This window comes from Mustela erminea, chromosome 3 (assembly GCF_009829155.1).
Source record: "Mustela erminea isolate mMusErm1 chromosome 3, mMusErm1.Pri, whole genome shotgun sequence".
Classification (NCBI taxonomy): domain Eukaryota; kingdom Metazoa; phylum Chordata; class Mammalia; order Carnivora; family Mustelidae; genus Mustela; species Mustela erminea.
In genome coordinates, this window is record NC_045616.1 from 87762809 (window position 1) to 87788559 (window position 25751).

A 25751-nucleotide genomic window follows, 5' to 3' on the forward strand; every position below is an offset into this window, starting at 1 on the left:
CTGCATTCCAGTACCAAGAAACACAAGCATCAGCTCAGTTCTACTATTATTTATTTTTTTAAATATTTTTGAAAAAATATAATTTTTTTACAATATTTTCAACTTAAACACTATTCACACTGAACACGTATGGCAGCTTAACCTACCCAAGTATGAAGTTTAAGAAGCCAAAACTGTTCTAGCTTTGTTAAAAGAAAAGTTGTGCTGTAGACTATTGTAGTGATGGTTAACAAAGCAAGGAAAAGCACCACTCAAATCGTGTTACTATTACTTTGTTCAGGGGATTATGATGGGTCAAATGTTTGCACTTCACATAGGCATAGCTATGATGCAGTGACTCCTCAGAAGATGCAGTTCTCAAATTACATACTTCCTCAGATGTAACATTAGAAGAACTACTTCTTATGTGACAAAATATCATCGAAGCCAGGACTAGTTATCATCTGATTACTACCCTTGTAACTTCAGTAACCAAAGACATACTTGTCTATAAAGAATTATTTCAAATTAACTAACAAGGCCTTCTTCAGAAAAAGGAGATCCTTTTTGATAGTTACAAATGCAAAATGAAGTCTGAACTTAGAAATATACCTAACAACTAGAACTTAATTTAAATGTACTCATTTTAAAAAAGTTTAGACATCAACAAGCATTCGCTAACCCTAAGGGACTAGTTTAGCTTCAAAAAAGACAATTCACTAAGATTTAGAGGTCATTTTAATTTGGTGCTTTGTCACAACTTGACTGGTGCTTCTTTCCTCGCTGTCTTCACATCAAGCCATGGGGCCAATCCTATTTTCAGTAAATGTTTGACAGCTTATTACTTAATAACAGTCTCAGCACTTTTATTAAGCATGCAAGACTAACAAAACTTTGGCAATGCATAAGTGTAACACAGTGACAAGAGAGAGCTTTTACAATTAAGTCTTCTAATACTGCCTTCACAGTGTGGAAATTGTGCTACATCCACCAAAAGAGGGCCCCGTCTACTCAAATATTTTAGTACTTCACCCCAGGAACAAACTCCTTTGCATTTGGATTCAGATTGCTCTTGACCTGGAAAATAAGTACATAAAAAAAAAAAAAAGCAAATTCATTAACAGATGGCTTCAGATATTTAGAAGCATTCAACCCAGATCCACATGCAAAAATATCTTCCAAAAAATATAAAACAAAAGAACTCAGATTGTAAGGTTAAACTTAACCCCCAAAATCTATCTACAGCAGGGAAAGAACCAGAGATAAACTATGTATTTATAAGAAAATTTATCACCTTCTAAAATGAAAGTAGGAACTGAAATTAAATTTGCTAAAGTGTAACCAGAAACCCACTAACTTCACACAAACTGAAAAGGTGTCACAGAATGAGGAATTCTGTTCATTTAACTATGATACTTGATTTTAACCATTTCATACTACGCATAAATATTAAACAAGGGTTGAAATGATGATTAAAGTAGATTGGAGAATTGTTTATGGATTAATTTTGCTCATGATCCTCACTAAAAACATGGAGTTATCTTTCTAAAATTGCTGTATTCTAATTCCCACAGGAAGCAAGGTTTGTAACAGGAAAAGAAAACTACATGGGGAATCAGAAGACCAAAGATGGAATTTCGTCACTGTTCCTAACTAGCTTCCTATGAAAGGCTGGATAAGTCACTTCCTCTGGGACACTTAAGAATGGGCCAAAAAGTCTCTAAGAGTCACCATTCCATACCTCTAAATCTTTATTTTCCTAGACAGACATGTCAGTATATTGAGAATAGCTGGAAATTTGCCTCCACCACAGTTGACAAAAGATGAAAAGAAATCAAGATGTATTCCAGGCCCTGAAATGTAGGAATGCTGAGGCCTTTAGAGGGAATCTGAACCCCCTACATCACTTACTTCAAGACCAAAGCATATTAAATAACATGTTGGAGCAATAATTTAATTTTAGTTTCATAATTATACACAACCATTTCCTTGGATAGGACATACCCAGTCTCACTTCTCTCAAGTGAATTATTTCTAAACTTTAAAGTGTGAGGTTTAAATAAAAAAGCAGTATTCTTCAATGTGTCATCTTTTGGCAGCTATAAAAGAATGAGAAGGAATTAACATAATTTCAAATAAACCAAGTCGAGTCGAACAAACCAGTTTCTAGGCAATTATAATGGGTCCACATTAAAGTTATATATGGGGTGCCTGGGTGGCTCAGTGGGTTAAGCCTCTGCCTTCAGCTCAGGTCATGATCTCAGGGTCCTGGGATAGAGCCCTGCACTGGGCTCTCTGCTCAGCAGGGAGCCTGCTTCCCCTCTCTCTCTGCCTACCTGTGATCTCTCTGTCAAATAAACAAAATCTTTGAAAAATTTAAAAAAAAAAAAGTTATACATTATGACCAGCAAAGGACTTTACTCATCAGAGTAACCAGAATTATTTGTGGAATAACTAATGCAGGCATAAGCAAGCATATCTCAATGGACTATTCATATCACACATCTGCTCAACCGGGTTACTGTCATTTACTGCAACAAGTCTATCCTACAATGTAAATTTCTATGTTCTTCAAATAGCCCTTTAGAAGAATGGTTCCCAAATGCCTGATGGAGCAGGCGGGCAGTATGCACTAGGAGGGCTTTTTAAAACTCAGCATGCCTACACAACTGATTCTACAAGTCTGGGACGTAGCTGAGGGACTTATTTTTCTTTTTAATGTTTCACAGGTAATTATGATGTATTGCCAGGGTAGGAAATCACTGCACAGTGAAAAGACGACAACTGCAAAAAATATTTCAGAGTCTAGGAGTAAATTCCAAAGAACTATCTTGTAAAAGCAATTAGAGATTGTCAATATGGTCAGAAAGCTCAACATTAGGACTTCAAATCATTTTATCTTAATTTTAGCAAACAACTCTTCAGGTTCTACCCTTGTACTAATGTTTATTTGTCGTAATTCCTAAAAATACCTTTTACTGCAAATATACCATCCCCAGCAACAAAACATGGAAAATAGATAAAAATGCGAATAGGTTTGTGTTCCTACAAGTTCCAAGACGCTTGTAAAAGTCCCTATTAAATCCCAGTTCTAAATGGGAGTTAGTGTAACTCAATGAAAATCTTAGGTCGGGATAAAAAAAATCCAAATTTTCACCTTTCAGGTAAAATTTTGAAAATGTCGCCAAATGTTTAAGGCAAAATTAAAGAGCAAAACCTCTTTATCAAGCTACTTTTGTATAGGCAAGTCACATGGACATACTGTATACTTCTTTTGGATTAATGCTTTAAGATATTTACATATCCCAGGGCAACATAGTTATTAAAACTAAAAGCAACTGCAACAAGTTTGTTAGTCTGCAAGAAGTTTGTTAGTCTGAGACTAGCCCCAGAGTGTAGTCAGAAGTTACTCCATGTCATAAGTGAGGAGACCAGGAGGCTCCTGCTTCCACAGTAAGAAGCAGTACAATTTCCGAAGGGGAAGAAACTTGTAGAACTCTTCTTAAACAGATGAATGCTGGCTTTTCCACTTAGGGGAACGATGAGCTAGTTTTTAAAAAGATGAAAAATAACTTTACCACAAGATCTTCCAGAGAAGAGCCATCACTGATAACAAGGTCATTAAATTGGTCTTGGATTTGGTCCATAGTTTGTGGGAGATCTCGAGCTGGAATAAACCACTCATGTTCTTCTTCTTCCTCCAGCATTTCTTGGAAGCAGCGTTCAATAAATTCTTCTTCCCATAACTCCTCTTCTATCTGGATTTATAATATATATAGGGTAATTTATAGAACATTTGATAAGACATCACTAGGAACAGCTTAAAATATCTTGAATTAAAGCCCTTAAAACCACAATATTGTAACCTTCTCCTCTGCTTCTGTGCCAAGAAAAAGAAAAATTTACCACAAGAGTAGGGAAGACCTATTTAGGAGTTTGTGGTCTTTGTCTTAGCAGAATATTCTTTTTTCCAGCAGAATATTCTTTTTTCCACTTAGAGTGATGGGGAAGTAATAAATAAAGGAGTGTTTTCACTGAGGAATTTGTCAGAATTACCTGTGATACTTTAACACTACACAAACCCTAACCCGACCCAAAAAATGACTAAAATTCTGTAGAGGGTAGGGTTCGGGCATGGGTAATTAAAAACAAACCCAAAACAGATTTATGGTAAAATCAAACTGGCTACTGATTACCAAAGCCACAATCAGGGACGAACTAGACACAAGATGGAAATAGATGCCAGAAATATGGGAATAAAAGACAACATTATCAATGTAAGAGCACGATCTAAAGGTGAAAGTGGTGTCAAGTTTTTAGGCTTATCAAATTAAGAACCTCAAGTGAAAAAAATAGCACAATTCTGTATGTTAGTACCTATGCCTGTCTGCTCCTGATTTATATTCTCTTAAGAGCAATCTGGCTGATGCAAGCAGTAGTTTCCAAACCTAACTGCACAATGGAACCATCTGGGAGTTTTTTTTGTTTTTGTTTTTGTTTTAGTTTTATTTTTTGTTAATCTCTACACCCAACATGGGGCTTGAACTCACAAACCTGAGATCAAGAATCCCATATGACTGAACCAGGCAGGTGTCCCCGGACCTGGGAGTTTTTAAAAAACAAGTTTTCCAGGCTCCACCCTAGTACTCCTGAATGAGAATATCTGGTGTGGGACCCTGGAAAAAGCTCCCTGAGTTATTTCAGTGAGCAGATAAACCTGGTAGTAATCAGCATTCAAATAAAATAGGAGTGGTGGCATATAAATCCATATATTTCATATATAAGGGACCAGATGAAAAACAAATTACAAGGACAAGTACATCCAAATTGAGGGCTGTCATGGGCTATGAGAAAGATCATGTTTGTACACAAAACTAACTTGTCTGTTGAATTCCTCTTCATTTTCCATCCACATGTACTCTGCAAATGGATTGTCATCTTCATGAGAATGACCATTAATAATCACATCTTCATTGATGATGCTTGGGCTAGTACTGCTGCGACTTGGATCTTTCATGGCTGGCGTTAGTTGTCGTTTTTAACCTTCAAAGAAGAATAGTTAATTTTGTCAGTCATTCTTACAGTTTTTTTTTTTTTTTTTAAAGATTTTATTTATTTATTTGACAGAGAGAGATGACAAGCAGGCAGAGAGGCAGGCGGAAGAGAGAGGAGGAAGCAGGCTCCCTGCTGAGCAGAGAGCCCAACACGGGGCTCGATCCCAGGACCCTGAGATCATGACCTGAGCCGAAGGCAGCAGCTTAACCCACTGAGCCACCCAGACGCCCCCATTCTTTCAGTTCTTAACTAACGTCTATCACCACCAGGCATCACAGTTAGGTACCAAATGCACGTGATATATCATGCAACTGGAAAGCTTCAGTATTTATCTCAAATGATCTTAGTGTTTAAGAAATAGGATTATGGACACTGGGGAGGGTATGTGCTTTGGTGAGTGCTGTGAAGTGTGTAAACCTGGTGATTCACAGACCTGTACCCCTGGGGATAAAAATATATGTTTATAAAAAATAAAAAATTAAAAAAAAAAAAAAAAAAAGAAATAGCTGCAAACAGCCTAGATTCATCTATTATTTTCTGGTAACCATCAACAGTAATCAACTCTTAGAACGTAACTCCCAAATCATCTGATTTTTAAAAATTTTAGATATGCCTTGCTTTATAAAATAAGCATGATGTGGAAGACTTAAGTCACTAAAAGTTACTTTATGAAAAGCAAATTCAACTTTTAAAAACTGGTATTAAAAAGCCCAGAGACTGCAAATGAAAATAGACTTAAAAAAAAAAAAAAAAAGAGAGATTTTATTTATTTATTTGACAGAGAGAGAACAAGAGGGGGAACAAAAGCAGGAGGAGAGGGAGAAGGGAGAGGCCTCCCCCCGAGCAAGGAGCTCAACACAGGGCTCAATCGCAGGACTCTGGGATCATGACCCAAACCAAAGGCAGACACTTAATGACTGAGCCACCCAAGCGCCCTGAAAACACATTTTAATAACCTCTTGGTTCCTCAGTTTCAAGGAACAGAGTGCTCTGGGTCTTTTATTCTTTTTTTAAAGATTTATTTATTTGAGAGAGAGAGAGAGAGAAAGAGAGGGAAAGAATCTCAAGCAGAATCTGTGCTGAATGTGGAACCTGGGCTCAATTTCACAACCCTGAGATCATGACCTGAGCTGAAACTAAGAGTCAGAGGCTTAATCAACTGAGCCATCGTTTTACTCTTCTGGATCTTTTGACTTCATAGCATACTCTCTATTTGCTTTATCTCTGTCAAGTCCCTCCATGTCTGGATTTGTCCACTGTACAGTGTCAACCATCTAATCTATGCAATATGCATGGTTTTAAATAAGATATCTACAGACTTTTTCTCTTTAAAGATTCTGAGAAAGCGAGTGTGAGAGAGATCATGGGCAGGGGAGGGGTAGAAGGAGAAGCAGACTGACCACTGAGCAGGAAGCCCAATGCAGGACACCATCCCAGGACTCTGGGATCATGACCTGAGCCAAAGGCAAAACACTTAACCAACTAAGCCACTCAGGCGCCCCTACAGACTGCCTTTTAAACTCTTTTGTTACTTTATAGTATGTAATAAATATCTTTCCATGAAAGTTGATTAAACTCCCCTGCTGACAGAAAAACTTCCAGACTAAGTCAAAATGAATTTTCCAGAAGAAAAATGACGGAACATCACCAAGTTCACAGTAAAGGGTATATCAAGAAAATGCAACTTTGGGAAGCAGAGAGCTTATTATTATTAACCTCAGCATTCAAGGCATAAAGCAAAACTCATTAGGACGGTCTCAGTGAGGGGGATCCCCTATAACAATGTGAAAGCTATACCTCAAATGAAGTTCCCTAATTTTCCTCCTTGGTTCTCTCTCATCTCCTCCACGAACCATTCCATCGGCATCTCCACTATCATGTCAAGGTTACTAATAAGCCTACTGGACATATCCTCTCTAACAACATTGTTGGGGGGGGGCAACCCACTCTAATACTTCCTCCAGGTGCCCACCTCCGAAAGGGTGGGCTTCTTCTTCATTCCACACTGCTCTTCTCCTTTGCCTTCCTGGAGGACACTTTCCATCTTGAGATTGTTTTTCTGCTTCCTCTTTCTGCAGGGATCAGAAGCAGTCTTCCTAGCTTAGCCCTGAAATCTGCTGCACCAATGGACCTAAAGACCTGCTACCCATCAGGGTCAACTTCTGTGACTTCCTCCTTCCATGGGCTACAGGCTCATCAGTCTTCAAGACAATAGCAAACCCCCACAGAGCCACAAACGATGAACACACTCCAACTAGCTCAAGCATCCTATCTCTTTTTATGTGAGTAAAAGCAGAGCAGTTTCTTATACACTACTCAATAGGTGGTAACATGACCTAACCCAGCTGATATATTGGTGGCTCAAAGTTTGAAGCAGGGGTGCCTGGGTGGCTCAGTCTTGGGCATCTCCCTTTGGCTCAGGTAATGATCCCAGGGTCCTGGGATTGAGCTCTGCATTGGGCTCCCTGCTCCACGGGAAGCCTGTTTCTCCCTCTCCCATTCCCTGATTGTGTTCCCTCTCTCACTGTCTCTTTCTCTGTCAGATAAATAAAATCTTTAAAAAATAAAAATAAAACAAAAGTTTGAAGCGTTAAGTTTCAGATTCTAATTGTAGAAATAAAATTGCTAAACCTGGGTTTACATTTAACAAGAGTCATTTGCACATAAAAACAAACAGCAGTGTGACTGGCACCAAAGGGAGGAATCAGCATACCTAGCATGAAGACAGAGTTTTAAAAATCTTAAGGCCGGGGTGCCTGGGTGGCTCAGTGGATTGAGCTGCTGCCTTTGCTTCCTCAGGTCGTGACCTCAGTGTCCTGGGATCGAGTCCCGCATCAGGCTCTTTGCTCAGCGGGGAGCCTGCTCCTCTCTCTCTCTGCCTGACTCTCTGCCTACTTGTGATCTCTATGTCAAATAAATAAATAAAAATCTTTAAAAAAAAAAAATCTTAAAGCCTGGGGAATCTGCATGGCTCTGTCAGTTAAGCATTCATTCAACTCTTGATCTGGGTTCTGGTAATGATCTCAGGGTTGTGATCTCGAGCCCCAAGTCAAACTCACAACCCTGATATCAAGGATCACATACCCTACTGACTGAGCCAGCCAGGTGCCCCTTCTTTAGATTAATTTCATGGACTTATCCTTAAGACTGTGTTAGTATAATAAAAACTCGTATCATTCATATGACATGAATTTAGTCTCTTAAGCTGGGGGGGGGCGGTTTCCTAGTCTGACACACACAAGTATATTCTGAAATACTGACTACTACTTACAATACCATCATGGTAGTGACATTTTTAGTTAAGAGGTCTTCAATTAAAAATTAGTAAGATCTTCTGCCCTATATATATATATTGTATATATATGAAAGAAAGGCAGAGACAGACTAAGATTTAAGTGCTAGAGTGTGGGTAGAATGAAAACATGATCTGGGGGGGTGGGGGTGTCTGGGTGGCTCAGTGGGTTAAGCCTCTGCCTTCGGCTCAGGTCATGATCTCAGGGTCCTGGGATTGAACCCCGAATCAGGCTCTGCTCAGCTGGGAGCCTGCTTCCTCCTCTTTCTCTGCCTGCCTCTCTGCCTACTTGTGATCTCTCTCTCTCTGTAAAAAAAAAAAAAAAAAAAAAACAAAGAAAAAAAAAACCTTAAAAAAGAAAACATGATTTGGGTTAGGAAAAAGAGGCACTATAAAAGCAGACAAGACAGGGCGCTTGGGTGGCTCAGTGGGTTAAAGCCTCTGCCTTCGGCTCAGGTCATGATCCCAGGGTCAGGGTATCAAGTCCTGCATCGGGGTCTCTGCTCCGCAGGGAGCCTGCTTCCTCCTCTCTCTCTCTGTCTGCCTCTCTGACTACTTGCGATCTCTGTCTGTCATGTAAATAAATAAAATCTTAAAAAAAAAAAAAAAGCAGACAAGAGATAAAACAGACTATGAATATCTTTCTTTCTTTTTTTTTTTTAAAGACAGAGAGACATACAGCAAGGGAGGGAACAGACGCAGGGGTCGTGAGAGGGAGAAGCAGGCTTCCCGCTGAGCAGAGAGCCCTATGCAGGGCTCAATCCCAGAACCCTGGGATCATGACCTGAGCCAAAGGCAGACGCTTAATTATTGAGCCACCCAAGCACCCTGATGGATAGCTTTGATATTTTTTATTTATCATTTATCTTGGATGAAATAAAAATCCTTTTTTGGGTAACAAGTTCTGACTAAAAACCAATCAGTTCCTCTGAAAGAAAGTACTCATTCTCATATGACGGGCATTCCATTTTAGATTAAACTCAAATATTATGAAAAGCACCAGTCAATCCTGTTTTGCAAATGGATGTAACTTTGTTTACTCTGCATGTGAGCTGATCAATATGCTCAGAGACACTGCAATTTATAACAGCTTTTTGTTATTTTCCCAACACGTATCCTATTCTAATTTACACCTGTTAAATCCTCCCTTTCAGATAACCACAGCATTAGCAAGTGACTTACAGCTTTAGTCTTACAGCTTTAGTTTAAAAAAAAAAAAAAAAAAAGTTTAGCACGGACTACAGGATACTCAATATTTAAATGGAATTGAGTAGGTATACGTAGCAACCGTAGGTGTGAGACTTGTCCATCTAGAAATATGTCAAACTTGTTTTTAAATAAGCCTCAATCACTGGAAGTTCATCTATATATAAATGCAATCTACTTTAAAAAAAAAAAAGATTTTATTTATTTATTTGACAGAGAGAGATCACAAGTAGGCAGAGAGGCAGGCAGAGAAAGAGGAGGAAGCAGGCTCCCCGCTGAGCAGAGAGCCTGATGTGGGAGCTCAACCCCAGGACACTTAGATCATGACCTGAGCTGAAAGCAGAGGCCTAACCCACTGAGCCACCCAGGCACCCCTGCAATCTACTTTTTTTTTTTTTTTTTTAAGATTTTATTTATTTATTTGACAGAGAGACACCACAAGTAGGCAGAGAGGCAGGCGGTGGGGGGGTGAAGCAGGCTCACCGCTGAGAAGAGAGCCCAATGTGGGGCTCGATCCCAGGACCCCGGGATCATGACCTGAGCCGAAGGCAGAGGCTTTCACCCACTGAGCCACCCAGGCACCCCTGCAATCTACTTTTTTAAAAAATATTTTATTGGAGCACCAATATTGTCTCGCTGAACAAGGAGCCTGATGTAGGGCTCGATCCCAGGACACTGGGATCAAGACATGAGCTGAAGGCAGATGTCCAAGGACTGAGCCACCCAGGCGCCTCTGTGATCTACTTTATTAAAGAAAAAAAATTTCCATACAATATATATGAGCCCAAGCTTCTGTGAACAATGAAAAATCTGCCTCAGCAAATTCTATAGTTTGAGAAACCCAGGGGACTCCCCTCCCTCTTCGTTTGATACAAACCAGTAACAAATAAAATCTAAACCGAATTTAGCAAAAAGGGGCCCAATCCCTGCATTTGACAGGCCCCTGGTCAGCTTTTTGCTCATTATGAACTCATCAAACAAGCAGTAGCTTTGGTATAGATCCTAGTGAAAAAGTCCATGAAGGATCGTAAATAAATTACTCTGTCAAGCAATATTTAGGAAACAAATCACAACTGAAACCAAGAAGAATGAACTGAAACCTGAACAATGATCTTACACCTTGACAACTGAGGGAAGGAACAACTGCTGACCAGACCACATTTCCAGCTACAGGCAGGCAGGGATAAGGATCATTTACTTTCAGAACTAGAAGGATTTACATTTACTGGATACAAGGTGTTCTAATGTAAGGCAATGTATCAAATTTTAAATTTTCTTCTATGACTTGTTCTTGACCCATCTTGGATCACATTCTTCATACTTCATTCTCTGTGTGTTCTGTTGTTTTTAAGAACTGGGTATATAGGATCACGTAGTCGGCTCAGTCTATGGTGCACGCTAACTTTTTTTTTTTTTAAGATTTATTCATTTATTTATTTACTTTTAAAGATTTTATTTATTTGACAGAGATCACAAGTAGGCAGACAGGCAGGCAGAGAGAGAGGGGGAAGCAGGCTCCCTGCTGAGCAGAGAGCCCGATGCCGGGCTAGATCCCAGGACCCTGTGATCATGACCTGAGCTGAAGGCAGAAGCTTTAACCCACTGAGCCACCCAGGCGCCCCAAATTTATTTTAAAGAAAGCAAGCATGCACAGGTGAGAGAACACACTCACAGTGGGGAGGGGTAGAGGGAGGAGGAGGGTGTCTCAAATTCCATTCTAAACCTGATGTGATGAGCCCCTGACCCGATATCACAACCTGAGCCGAAACCAAGAGTTGGGACACTTAACCGAATGTACCATCCAGGCACCCCGAGCATGTGACTCTTAATTTCGGGGTTGTGAGTTCAAGGCCCATACTGGGTATAATGCTCACCAAAAAAAAATTGAGGTATATAGTTCAAATATCATAAAAATTTATGATTTAAAAAGTGCTGAACTGGCATCTGTTAAAAACACTGTTAAAGGCAGGGGCACCTTGGTGGCTCAGTGGACTGGGCCTCTGCCTTTGGCTCAGGTCGTGATCTCAGGGTCCTGGGATCAAGTCCCACAGGCTCTCTGCTTGGCAGGAAGCCTGCTTCCCCTCTTTCTCTGCTTGTCTCTCTGCCTGCGATCTGTCAAATAAATAAACAAAAATCTTAAAAAAAAAAAAAAAAACGTCAAAGGCAAATGAAATAGCCAAAGCCACCTAGGGCAAGGAATAACAACTGTGGCAAACAAAAGACAAAGCAAAAAGCCTGGGAGCAAAGACTGGTAAAGGAAATCCTTTGGGAATAAGGACTTTAAAAAGCTCCAGTATATTCTGGGGAATCTAGAAGGCCATGGGCAGGTTCAGTGCTGGGAGCTCAGAAAAGAGCAAGAATGCCCTACACTTTCATCTCTGGCTGACCTTCAGACTATGCACATGTAGTGAGGACTAAGAAAACTTGTAAACTGCCTGTTTTTTGAAGGTATGTCTCAACATAAACAAGAGCCCATCTGCAAAGACTGGGAGAGTTGTTTCTGCTTATGAGTATTTAATAAAACTCTTTCACCGGCACCTGGGCGGTTCAGTTTGTTAAATGTCGACCTTTGGCTCAGGTCATGACCCCAGGATCCTGGGATAGAGCCCCTCATCAGGTTCCCTGCTCAATGGAGAGTCTGCTTCTCCCTCTGCCTTCAGCCTGCTTATGCTCTCTCAAATAAATAAATAAAATCTTAAAAAAAAAGATTTTATTTCTTTTAAGATTGTATTTATTTGAAGGAGAGATAGCTAGAGGGAGTATTAGCAGGGGGTGGGAGGGCTGGGAGAGGGAGAAGCAGGCTCCCCACTGAGCAGGAGCCAAATGTGGGGCTTGATCCTGGATCATGACCTGAGCTGAAGGCAGACGCTTAACTGAGCTACCCACGCACTCCAAATAAAGTCTTATTAGAAGGAAGGAAAGAAGGGAAGGAGGGAAAAGGAAGGAAGGATGCAAGGAAGGACGGACTGAAATGGAAAATTTACAGGCTGGAATACAAAAGATCTAACCAAGGAGAAAAAAATTCAGCAAACCCTGAAGTTAAGTCCATTGAAAACTACAGAGCCTGAGTAAAGAAATACAACAATGAAGAAAAATTAATAGAACCTTAGAGACCAGTGGGAAACCATCCAAATGTACCAACATACACAGGATAAAACTCTCAAAAGGAGGCAAGGGGCCAGAAAGAGTATTTTAAGAATTAATGGCCCCCCAGGGGAGCCTGGGTGGCTCAGTGGGTTAAAGCCTCTGCCTTTGGTTCGGGTCATGATCCCAGGGTCCTGGGATGGAGCCCTGCATCAGGCTCTGCTCGGCAGGGAGCCTCTCTCTGCCTGCCTCTCTGCCTACTTGTAATCTCTGCCTGTCAAATAAATAAATAAAATCTTAAAAAAAAAAAAAAAAAGAATTAACGGCCCCCTGGGGTGCTTGGTTGGCTCAGTTGGTGATCTCAGGATTGTGGATTCAAGCCACACATGAGGTGTAGAGGCTCTTAAAAATAAAATCGTAAGGGCACCTGGGTGGTTCAATCTTGGGTGGTGACCTCAAAGTTGTGTGATGGAGCCCTGCATTGGGCTTCTCACTGAGCATAAAGTCTGCTTCATATTCTCTCTCCCACTCTCTCAATAAACAAACTTTAAAAAATTAAAATAAAAACCCAACAGCCCCAAACTCCTCAAATGTGATGAAATCCATGTTACTCTACATATCCAAAACGTTCAACAAACTCGTAACTCAAACTTATCCACATCGACACATCATAATCAAATTACTAAAAGACAAAGAGAAGAAATAATCTCCAAAATAAGTAACCCTACATACAACAGATCCTCAAAATAAGATTAACAGTTGATTTCACATCAGAATCCACAGAAGCCAGGGGCTCCTGGCTCAGTTGGTTAAGCATCTGCCTTGGGCTCAGGTCATGATCCTGGGGTCCTGGGCTCCTTGTTCAGTGGAGAGCCTGCTTCTCTCTGCCTGTTGTTCCCCTGCTCATGCCTTCTCTAACAAATAAATAAAATCTAAAAAAAAGAAAGAAAGAAAGGAAAGAAGGAAGGAAAAGAAAAAAGAGAAAAGAAAACCATAGGGGCCAGAAAACATATTCAAAGGGCTGAAAGAAAAAACAAAACTGTAATTCAAAATTAAGGAGAGGGACGCCTGGGTGGCTCGGTTTGTTAAGCGTTTGCCTTCAGCTTAGGTCATGATCCCGGGGTCCAGGGATTGAGTCCTGCTTGGGCTCCGTGCTCAGTGGTGAGTCTGCTTCTCCCTTTGCCTGTTGCTCCCCCTGCTTGTGCTGACAAATAAATAAATCAAACTCTTTAAAAAATTTTAAGGAGAAATTAAGACATTCCCAGGTACGTAAAAAAATGAGAGGGGCACTTGGGTGGCTCAGTGGGATAAGTGTCTGCCTTCAGCTCAGGTCATGGTGTCAGGGTCCTGGGATCCAGTCCCATGTGGGCTCCCTGCTCAGCAGGGAATCTGCTTCTCCCTCTCCCTTTGCCCCCAACCCTCACCACCCATACATTATCATGTTCTCTCTCTCAAATAAATACCTAATCCTGGGGCACCTGGGTGGCTCAGTGGTTAAAGCCTCTGCCTTCAGCTCAGGTTATGTCAGGGTCCTGGGACTGAACCCCGCATTGGGCTTTCTGCTCAACAGTGAGCCTGCTTCCTCCTCTCTCCCTCTCTGCCTACTTGTGATCTCTGTCTGTCAAATAAATAAATAAAATCTTTTAAAAATAAATAAATAAATACCCTAATCTTAGAGAGAGAGAACATGCATCACCAGTAGACCTGTCCTATAAGAAAAGCTAAAGTGAGTCCTTCAGGCTGAAACAAGTATACTACACACTAACTTGAATTCACCTGAAGAAATAAAGAACACTGGTAAAAGTAACTACACAAATATGGAAATTAGTAATAATGTACTTTCGGCTTTTAACTCCCTTTTCTCTATGTGATTTAAAAGACAAATACACAGAACAATAATTAGGTATCTATGTTAATGGACACACAATGTATAAAGATATATTTTGTGACAATAACATAAGAGCGGGAGGAGGGACGCCTGGGTGGCTCAGTTGGTTAAGCAGCTGCCTTCGGCTCAGGTCATGATCCCAGCGTCCTGGGATCGAGTCCCACATCGGGCTCCTTGCTCCGCAGGGAGCCTGCTTCTCCCTCTGACTCTGCCTTCCACTCTGTCTGCCTGTGCTCGCTCTCGCTCGCTCTCGCTCGCTCTCTCTCTGACAAATAAATAAATAAAATCTTCAAAAAAAAAAAAAAAAAGACAGCGGGAGGAGGATACAGTGCTACATGAAAGAAGTTTTTGTGTACTCTTGAAACTAAGCTGATACTAGTTCAAACTTGATGTCAAAAACTAAGGTGACGACTAGGAAAATAACTTTAAAAATATAAACAGTATGGGGCGCGCCTGGGTGGCTCAGTGGGTTAAAGGCTCCACCTTCAGCTTAGGTCATGATCCCAGAGTCCTGGGATCGCTCAAGCCCTGAGGCCCGCATGGGGCTCTATGCTCAGCAGGGAGCCTACCTCCCCACCCCCCAGCCTGCCTCTCTGCCTACTTGTGATCTCTGCCTGTCAAATAAATAAATAAAATCTTAAAAATACATTTTTTTAAATACAAAGAGTATACAGCTGTCAAATATCATCATCCCATCTGAAGGCAGCCAGAAACAGTTTTAAGACTCCATGAGTTCCGGGCGCCTGGGTGGCTCAGTGGGTTAAAGCCTCTGCCTTCAGCTCAGGTCATGATCCCAGGGTCCTGGGATCAAGCCCCGCATTGGGCTGTCTGCTCCGCGGAGAGCCTGCTTCCTCCTCTCTCTCTCTCTGCCTGCCTCTCTGCCTACTTGTGATCTCTGCCTGTCAAATAAATAAATAAAATCTTTAAAAAAAAAAAAAAAAGACTCCATGAGTTCCAAGCTCCTCTAGCTAAGAAAAAGCTTTTCTCCAAAACCAGAAACCTAAGAAAGCTGGAACACAAAAGTACCTCATTTGCTTGAGTGATGTCTCAGGACACAAAGTAGATAATGACTTGACAAATACAGTAAAGAAACAACTGGAAACAAAACCATACCAATCTGTTGCTATCTTGTTTTTGCTCATGCTTCAATCTATTTAAAACTGGCAGAAATGGGGCACCTAGCTGGCTCAGTCAACAGCACACCAGACTCTCAATCTTGGGGTCATGAACTGAAGCCCCACTTCGGGTACACATAAAACCTTAGGTGTGCCCGGGTGGCTCAGTCAGTTAAGCATCAGACTCTTGGTTTCAGCTCAGGTCACAATTTCATGAGAAGGGGTATGGAGCCCCAGGCTCAGCAGGGAGTATGCTTGAAGATTCTGTCCCTCTGCCCCTTCTCTCACAAGTGCACTGTGGTTCCTTCTCAAGTAAGTAAATAAATAAATCTTAATAAAAATTAAAAAAAATTTTTTGGGAAGATTTTATTTATTTGACACAGAGAAGACATGAGAGAGGGAACACAAGCACGGTAGTGGGAGAGGGAGAAGCTGGCTTCCCGCTAAAAAGGGGGCCCCATGTGGGGCTCGATCCCAGGACCCTGAGATCATGACCTGAGCCGAAGGCAGATGCTTAACGACTGAGCCACCCAGGAGCCCCTATTATGTCCTTCTTAATGGATGGAGCAGCACCAATTACTCAACTACTTCCGCCTCTGATGCGTATCCACATTCCTAGGTTTTTTTTGCTACAAACAATCCTGCTTCAATCACCGTAGCACACATATCCTTTTCTATGTATGCTATCTGTGTTCTACATTTTCTTAAGTGGGAATAACCAAGTCAAAAGTCAAAAGCCACCTGCATCTGTAACTTTTAGATTCGCGGGGGGGGGGGGGGCGCAAATTATTTGCCACAAATGTGGTAATGGACCTGTAATATACAGTCCTGTAATATACTGAGTGCTCCCATTTCTTTATCTTCCACAGTTCTGGACGTAATATATTTTAGTTTTGCAATTAGACTCAAGTAGAATCTCACTGTTTTCCTTTACACCTTCTGGGATATGCTTATCTTGCTTAAGAAGCCTTTTCCTACCATGCGGTTTTACTTTCTACATTTTCTCTATTGTTACAGTGTCACTTTTTTTTACATATGAATCTTTAATTCACATGAGACCCTAAGTATGATGTTAAGGATCTGTATTTCCCCCATATGAATAGATCACACATCACTAACCAAATAACCAATAACCAAAGCTTATTTATTTCCCAAGCTTACCATAATTAAATTCCCACTTATACTGTGTTTCTAGAATACTTATTCTGTAATTGTATAATGTATATAGTTTCATCTTCAACTATTTTGAAAAATTTTAAACCTATAGGAAAGTTTTAGAATAATCCAATGAACACTTTCTACCTTTCATCTACATTCACCAAGTTTTAAGATTGTGCCATGGTCATTTTCTCTGTATCTTTTTTTTTTTTTTCCTTAGGTGTGTATGGGTGGTTCAGCTGGGTAAATGTCTGCCTTTGGCTCTAGTCCTGATCCCAGGGTCCTGGGATCAAACCTCACACTGGGCTCCGTACTCAGCAAGGAATCTGCTTCCCCTCTGCCCCTCCCCACACTCAGGCACTCTCTCTCTGAAATAATTAACCTAGAAAATAAAAATTAAAAAGAGGTGCTGCCATGACATATTTTTTTAAAAACTTTTATTTTTTTTTTTATTTATTTATTTGACAGACAGAGATCACAAGTAGGCAGAGAGAGAGGGGGGAAGCAGGTTCCCCGCTGAGCAGAGAGCCCAATGCAGGGCTCGATCCCAGGACCCTGGGATCATGACCAGAGCTGAAGGCAGAGGTTTTAACCCACTGAGCCACCCAAGTGCCCCTTAAAAAAACTTTTAAAAGCACTGAAGTGTTGGGGCACCTGGGTGGCTCAGTCGGTTAGGCATTTGCCTTTGGCTCAGGTCATGCATGATTCCAGGGTCCTGGGATCGAGTCCTGCTTCGGCCTCCCTGCTCAGTGGGGAGACCCTGCTTCTCTCTCTCCCTTTGCTAATCCCCCTACTTGTGCTCTCTTGCTCACTCTTCCTCTCTCAAATAAATAAAATCTTAAAAAAAAAAAAAATGCACCGGGGCGCCTGGGTGGCTCAGTGGGTTAAGCCTCTGCCTTTGGCTCAGGTTGTGATCCCAGGGTCCTGGGATGCAGCCCCACATCGGGCTCTCTGCTCAGCAGGGAGCCTGCTTCCTCCCTCTCTCTGCCTGCCTCTCTGCCTACTTGTGATCTCTGTCAAATAAATAAATAAAATATTTTAAAAAAAAATAAAGTGTTAACATGAAAGTAAAATAGAAATTCCTAGAGTGAAGTAGAACTTTAAAAGATTTGAGAAAATGTGTAAACATGCTCTCTAAAAACTAAAAAATCTTTAAAAAAGAACATACAAATGGCCAATAAATACATGAAAAGATGCTCAGTATCACTGACAATGGGGGAAATGCAACTCAAAATCACGAGATACCACTTTACACTAAAACGGCTATAATAAAAAAGATATGAACAAGTACTGGTGAAAATGAGAAGAAAATGGAACATTTATTGCTGATGGGAATGTTAAAATGATGCAGCTGCTTTGAAAAAGTCTGGCAGTGCCTCAAAAGATTAAACATGGAACCCAGCAATTACACTCCTAAATATATACCCAAGAAAAATGAAAATACATGCCTACACAAAACTTGTACACAAATGTTCACAGCAGTATTATTCATATTAGTCAAAAAGTGAATAAAACCCAGTAGTCCACCAACTTATAAATACCATATGGTATGTCCATACAACAGAGTATTATTCAATAATAGAAACAAATGAAATACTTAATACATGCTATAACATAGATGAACACTGAAAACATTATGCTAGGGGTGCTTGGGTGGCTCAACTGTGATGGGGTCCTGGGATGGAGCTCTGAGTCAGGCTCCCAGCTCAGCAGGGAGTCTGCATCCCCCCCCCTTTCCCGCTGCCCCCCCCTTTCTTGTGAGCTGTAGCACACTCTCTCTCAAATAACATCTTTAAAAAAAAAGAAAACATTATGCCAAAGCTAAATAAACCTGTCACAAAGCACTACATATTATATGAAAGCTAAGGGGTAACAAGGTTTCTAAAATTGATTTGTGGTGATGGGATTTACAACTCTGTGACTACCTTAAAAATCACTCTGCTGTGTACATTAAATGAGTTAAGTGCAGTGAATTCTAGGCTCAATAAGAACTATACTACTCGGGACGCCTGGGTGGCTCAGTGGGTTAAGCTGCTGCCTTCGGCTCAGGTCATGATCTCAGGGTCCTGGGATCGAGTCCCGCATCGGGCTCTCTGCTCAGCAGGGAGCCTGCTTCCCTCTCTCTCTCTCTGCCTGCCTCTCCATCTACTTGTGATTTCTCTCTGTCAAATAAATAAATAAAATCTTAAAAAAAAAAAAAAGAACTATACTACTCATTGCCTACTGGGATAATGAGGTGGCAAGAGATATTTTGTCACATCTTTTGAGTCTTGAATGGATGACTTATTAAAAATTCAACTTCCAATAAACAAAACCTCTAATTTCACTTATTTTTCCTACTTATTTTATTAATTTTTTTCACTTTGTTTTCCCTCCCTTCCTCTCTACTTAATTTCAACCAATTTGTTACTGTTTTTCAAGGTGACAAACGCTTATTTTCAACTTTTCATTTAATAAAAATTGTTCCTAAATTTCCCATGTACACAGAATTTAAGTTCTTATCAGTCTTAGGTAATTACAAGTTATTTAATTTGTAAACAGCCAGAGATTATTTGGAAGAATATTTTTAATATTTTCAAATGGTTAAGGTTCTATACTTTGGTATCCTGATTTCTAGTTTAATTTCATTATGTTATAAAATGCAGCCAGAAAAACCTTCACTTTTTGGGATTTATTATATATAGTTTTGTTTGCAGACAAATGCAGACATTGCAAAATGTCCCTTAGGCATAAACAGAAAAATGGGTGATTTCTATTTCTAAGGTACAGTTGTGTACACACACACACGTGCACGCATGCAGATACTATCTTTTTTACTTCATCTGTTAAATTCTTCAAGTGGTATATTCAAGTTCTCTACTATAAAGAGTTAGATTACTTGACCCAGCTCATAGAAATTTATCATTTTGAGGAACACACAGGCTCAGTTAGTTAGGCATCTGCCTTCAGCTCAGGATTCCAGAGTCCTGGGATTGAGTTCCACATCTGGCTCCCTGGCTCAGCAGGAGTGTGCTTCTCCCTCTGCCTGCTTTTGGGCATGCATGCTCTCTCTTTCAAATTAAAAAAAAAAAAAAAAAAAAAAAAAAAAAAAAAATCTTGGGGTGCTTGGGTGGCTCAGTTGTTAAGCTTTTGCCTTCAGCTCAGGTCATGATCCCAGTGTCCTGGGACTGAGTCCCATATCGGGGTCCCTGCTCAGGGGGAAGCCTGCTTCTCCCTCTCCCTCTGCTGCTCTGCCTGCTTATGCGCTCTTGCTCTGTCAAATAAAGAAATAAAATCTTAAAAAAGGGAGGAGTTACCTGAAAATATTTTTATTTTTTTTTTTTAAGATTTTATTTATTTGAGGGAAATACAGTGAGAGAGAGCATGAGAGGGGAGAAGGTCAGAGGGAGAAGGAGACTCCCCATGGACCTGAGCCAAAGGCAGCTGCTTAACCAACTAACTGAGCCACCCGGGCACCTGAAGATACTTATTTCTCAGCTACTACAGGTCTGAAAGTACCTTTTGCTTTCATATTTGAATAAAATTATTAAATGGGGTAGATTTACACCTGTCTTTTCTATTTTCTGCAAATATTGCAGCTTTCACTGTTTTATTCTTTCTTTTGTAAAGATCCTGTTTAGGTGGGAGTCTAATATGAGAGCCTAACACTAAAACTCAGAGATTTCATCAGATTCTGATTAGGTGAGAGCAGGGTTTTTTCCTATTAATGCTGTCTAGTGCTTTCAATCCACAAGCTCACATATTCAGCTGTTTCTTTTCTTCCAAAATGCCTCTTCCACATAATGGTTTCTATAAAATTTTAAAATGTGGATATCATTTCAGGTTTTTTTTAAATCATTTCAGTTTTAGAAACTTTCTTAGTTTCATCTCTTAAGAATTTTCATTGAAATTCAAACAGAGGGGTGCGCCTGGGTGGTTCAGTCGGTTAAGGGCCCAAGTCTTAGTTTTGGCTCAGGTCAGGATCTCCGGGTCCTGGGATCAAGCCCTGATTTAGGCTCAACACTCAGCAGGGAGTCTGCTTGTCCCTCTCCCTCTACCCCTCCTCCTGCTCATTCTCTCTCACTCTCTCAAATAAATAAAATCTTAAAGAAAAAAATCAATTTTTTTCTTTAAAAAAAAAAAAAGCTGATTCCACACCTTTTCTTATCCTATGTACTCTATTTTGAACTACTGTTATTCCTTAACATTATTTGCATACACATTATTATCATAATTAATTGTCTCTCCAAAAGTTAGAGAGGATAAAGAAACTTCTGCTTCAGCTTGTTTTCCATTTAAATTTGTAAGCAGTACTGAATTTTCTGTTTTAATGTTTGGCAGTATACATTAATGATTAAAAGCAGGGGCTCTGGACCCCAAAGGCAAGTTTTAACCCCTCTCTGTCTCAGATTCCCTATCAAGTGGAAAATAATAATAGTACCTAGGTACAGAGCCTGGCACACAACACTATTACCTATTTTGGTGCTTATTAAACATTTCGAGCAATTAAAGGTTACTGGAGCAAGGTATAAGGTTAAAAAAAAAATCAAATGTTAAAAAACCTGTAGAAGTCAAACAACAATACAGAATGAGGACTTTAATCCTAATCTCAACTAGTGTAATGAAGGTGATCTGGTGAGGGTAAGGATGGCTCAAGCACTACCTATCATCACGGCTGATAAAAGCTCAAAGCACATGAGAAATACCATCCTTATTTATAAAAACTGATATAAAATATAAGCAGATGGGGCTGGATAGCTCAGTTGGTTAAGCATCTGTCTCTTTGATTTTGGCTCAAGTCATGATCCCAGGGTCATGAGCGCCAGCCCTACCTGGGCTCTGCAGCTGGGTGTGGAGCCTGCTTAAGATACTCCTTTCCCAAGGCGCCTGGATGGCTCAGATGGTTAAGTGTCTGCCTTCTGCTCAAGTCATGATCTCTGAGTCCTGGAATCAAGCCCCGAGTCGGGGTCCCTACTCAGCGAAGTCTGCTACTCCTCTGCTTGTTCTCTCTCTTTCTCTCAAATGAATAAATAAAATCTTTAAAAAAAAATTCTCTTTCCCTTTCCCCCTCCTCTTGACTGACCCCCCTCCACCCCTTGCTCTCTCAAAAAAAAGGTCAACCCCCCCCAAAAAACAGAGAGAATCAATAAATGTAAAAACGCAAAAATAAAAGTTAACAACAAAAAAAAGCAGAAACAATTCAAACCTCTGAACCCGCACTAATCAATATGTGGCCAATAGCTACATATGGCTACTTAAATCTAAACCAATTAGAATTGAGTAAAATAAAAAATTTAGTTCTTTAGTTGCACCTGCCACATTTCAAGCGCTCAATGGACATATGTGCCATTAGCAGTTATCTAACTGGGACAACAATGCTCTAAACATTAAGGAAATTTAGAACGAAAGAAAGGAACTATAACTGAACCTCAGGCTATATCAAATGCAAATTACTAATGCAACAGGGTGGTCCAGATCGCAAAGGGATCACTTGGACAACTTTAGTCTTGGATTGGGTCCTAATCTATGATACGCCACAAACCACCTAGAGGATCCTGAGTATGTCACTAAACCACAAGCAGCACGGTAAAATGGTTAAGAGCACGTATCTCTAGACTACTTGGGTCTGAATTCCAGTTCTTACCAGCTGTGTTAACAGTGAACAAGTTAATTCACACCTATTAACTGTTATCTTTATTTTACAACAGTACTTACCACCAAAAGAAGGTGAAGATTAAATACCTGTAAAAGCACTTAGAACAATGACTGGTATTACTAAGTGCTATAGAAATATGTGCCTAATAAAATAATCTTTCAATCAAATAATCTTTCAATACTCTATTTCCTCAATTTCAAAATGGGCAAGATAAAATTTCCTCTACCTATTCCATAGGTTATAATGAATAAGGTTGTAAATTACAAGAACATGTAAGAGCACAAAAGGAAGGAGGCTAAGTACTTATTTTCTACTTTCTTTCAATGCTCACAATGGCCATGAAATTGCTATGCTAACAGATTTTTATGTTTACATTTTCTATTGAAACTGGAGCATTACTCTCTAGAGGTATAAAGGGGTAAACCTGAATAAGGTGTACCGTGCCTACTTAAGGAAAAGCCTACTATAAACTTACTCTGTTCTTAAGAGGTTAGAGATCATCTACCTCAATTGGAGCTCCTTAACAGCAACATGCAATGTATTATAATAAAATCCTCCCAGCTCTCAAGCTTTTAACCATCACAGGGAGTTTCCATTGCCTAACACCCATCCCTTAAAGACAGAGATAAATAGGCTGTCATTTTTGGAAAGTCACCTATCTTTATTTGTCGTAGACACTTTTTCGTGAGAAAAGATTAAGTTTTGTACAAATTCACAATTAACAAGTAGCATAAACAAGCTAATTTGCTCCAAATATCCTTTCACATACTGGAATCAGAAGTACAAACCAACACCAGGAATCACATTAAAAATCCATAGACCCGGGGCGCCTGGGTGGCTCAGTGGGTTAAAGCCTCTGCCTTCGGCTCAGGTCATGATCCCAGGATCGAGCCCCGAATTGGGCTTTCTGCTTAGCCGGGAGCCTGCTTCCTCCTCTCTCTGTGCCTGCCTCTCTGCCTACTTGTGATCTCTGTCTGTCAAATAAATAAATAAAATCTTTTAAAAAATTAAAAAAAAAAAAAAAAAAAGAATCCATAGACCCAAGGGCGCCTGGGTGTCTCAGTGGGTTAAAGCCTCTGCCTTCAGCTTGGGTCATGACCCCGGGGTCCTGGGATGGAGCCCCACATCGAGCTCTCCGCTAAGCAGGGAGCCTGCTTCCTCCTCTCTCTCTCTCTGCCTGCCTCTCTGCCTACTTGTGATCTCTACCTATTAAATAAATAAAATCTTTAAAAAACATAAATCCATAGGCCCTTTTCTTATTTCCAAACATAACCTGCAGCCGTTGAAATTTCAAAGGCTATTTTGAAGAAAATGCAGACCAACACCCGCTCAACTGCAATCTGTGAAAAATCATGCCACGAGACTACAATATTAGCCAGCACACGAAAACGTGTCTTCTGCTGAAATAAATGTCAAAAGCTATCAGCTGTTAAGACTTTTTTCCACGGCAAATTAGAAGCCAAATTTCTTCTAGAGTTTGAGGTTTCGGTGAGGTGATGGGGCTGCAAAATTAGGGAAAGCGAGACAACTAAAGAAGCAGAAAAGGTCCCTTTCTGAGTCACCAGAAAATCAAACTGCTGGCTGCTTCAACAAGTATTTTTGAAAAAACAAAGTTCACCACAAGCCACGTAATTTTTGTGGTAGTGGGGAGTAAGCACATAGTGGAAGGGAAATTAAGAGAAGCAGAATCCAAGAATACGAACTGGATCGGCCCTTAAAGTTATCTGGCTCACAACCCTCCCGGAGCAGGAGTCCGGCCCCCCCTATCCTGAGCATGAGAAACAATGTAACTAAAATAAGGAGTAAGTGACAGTGAAGAAATGGAAGAAAATCTATCAGAAAGGTACTGGCCCGTGGACGGTCGCATAATGCTCCCCTAGGACGCTCGCCAGCCCGCCAGTCTCTTTGCCCCTTTCTCTTCCCCCACCCAAGCTTCAGGAGCAGCGCGCAAGCGCAGCAACTAGGAGCTGCGCGTGGCGACGCGCAGGCGTAAACTGGGGAGAAACAATGAGCTTTGTTGCCGAAGCGGCAGTGGGGGGCAGGGGAAAAGGGGACCAGGGAGGAGGTGAAGAAAGTGTGGGGGGGGGTGGGCATGAGAAAGTGCTATCCCGGCAACCCTCGCGCGCCACCGAAGACCCGGATAGAGTGCTGCGAGATCCAAATCATAAATAATAATGACAATGAGAAAAAAAGCGACGGCCATTTCTCAAAGAAGAAAGAGTCTAAGTCGGTCCCAGCTCATCCCTCAACGCGACTAAAGGTGCAAGGAATAAAGGAAGCCATATGAGGCTTGGTGGCGAACAACCCGGGGGCCCCTCCAGGCCCCTTAACCGTTGCCGAGGTGCTGTCCCTCGACCGCTGGGGTCGCCGCACCCTTCTGGCCGCTCTGCCCGAGGGAACCCCTCACCCAGTGCACGGCAGCGGGGACGGCAGCCAACGAATCCGGTCGGCCTCCGCGGATCTCCACAGGCAGCGCCGCTCCCCCGCTCGACGCGCGCTTCGCCCGCCGCCTCCCTTCTCCAGTCCAAACAAACACCCCAGCCCGGAAGTGACTTCACTTCCGCCGTGTCGGCTCCGCCCCCTCGTTCTGGCTGCGCTGCCCTCTGAGGCCACTAGAGAGCGCGCAAGAGAACGCGCGAGCCCAAGGTTTTCTTCGTATCCCAGGCTGCACGCTTATGCGTGCGCAAAGGCTTCTCCTGCATGCCCGGCGGATGCGGGGTATAATGGAAGTCCTGCTGCGGTCTATCTGGAGACGTGTCGGGCGACCTTGTGGCCCGACACCCACCCATCCTTCAAAAAATGTTGGCATGTAGTGAGTGAGGGAGCTGGGGGTTGAAGAATACGGATCGCAACGGTATCTAAAATACATTAACACCAAACAGGAACGTCTGGATAAGGACAGCGCATTTACACACACACACACACACACACACACACACACCAAACATGGTATATAGTGTCAAACAAACAGTGACACGCACCCAGTGACATCCAGAGACCCTGACAAAGACACATAATAGGGAAACAATAAGACATTCACAGGATATGATCTATACACTACCTGCATTCAGACACGTTCAGGCACACATTTTCTGAAGCTAGATCTGTACACACAGTCACAAATTGTGAATATTTGGTTCCCAGGCAGCCTATGGAAGCTTCTTTGTGGGTAAGGAAAGAAATATCCTGTCCAGAGATAGTATAGAAGGGTGGGACTGCAGGGTCCAGGAGCTTCCTAGTTCATGATCCTGAATGCATTGCCCCCCACATGCATTACTTTAATCCTTGCAGTCATCATTGGCAAGACTCAATATATGTATTTTACTGATAATAATCAAA

The 25751-nt window shown here is 41.3% G+C and overlaps 2 protein-coding genes across 4 annotated transcripts in view; one reads left to right on the top strand and one right to left on the bottom strand.

Moving 5' to 3' along the window:
• The window catches only part of SLC23A1 (solute carrier family 23 member 1), a 14819-nt gene extending 13247 nt beyond the window's left edge, over positions 1 to 1572 (top strand). For all 3 annotated transcript variants that reach the window (XR_004284045.1, XM_032336558.1, XM_032336561.1), the window contains one exon: positions 1554 to 1572. The gene's annotated coding sequence lies outside the window, so the exon portion shown is untranslated. The remainder of the gene's footprint in view (positions 1 to 1553) is intronic.
• Positions 62 to 24990, bottom strand: PAIP2 (poly(A) binding protein interacting protein 2). The gene is made up of 4 exons (XM_032336563.1): positions 24820 to 24990; positions 4859 to 5022; positions 3558 to 3737; positions 62 to 1056 (listed from the first exon to the last, which is right to left on the bottom strand). Exons 2-4 carry the CDS (start codon positions 4994 to 4996, stop codon positions 1000 to 1002), a joined length of 375 nt encoding a protein of 124 aa, XP_032192454.1. The 5' UTR covers positions 4997 to 5022; positions 24820 to 24990; the 3' UTR covers positions 62 to 999.
• Between the last annotated feature and the right edge of the window lie 761 nt (positions 24991 to 25751).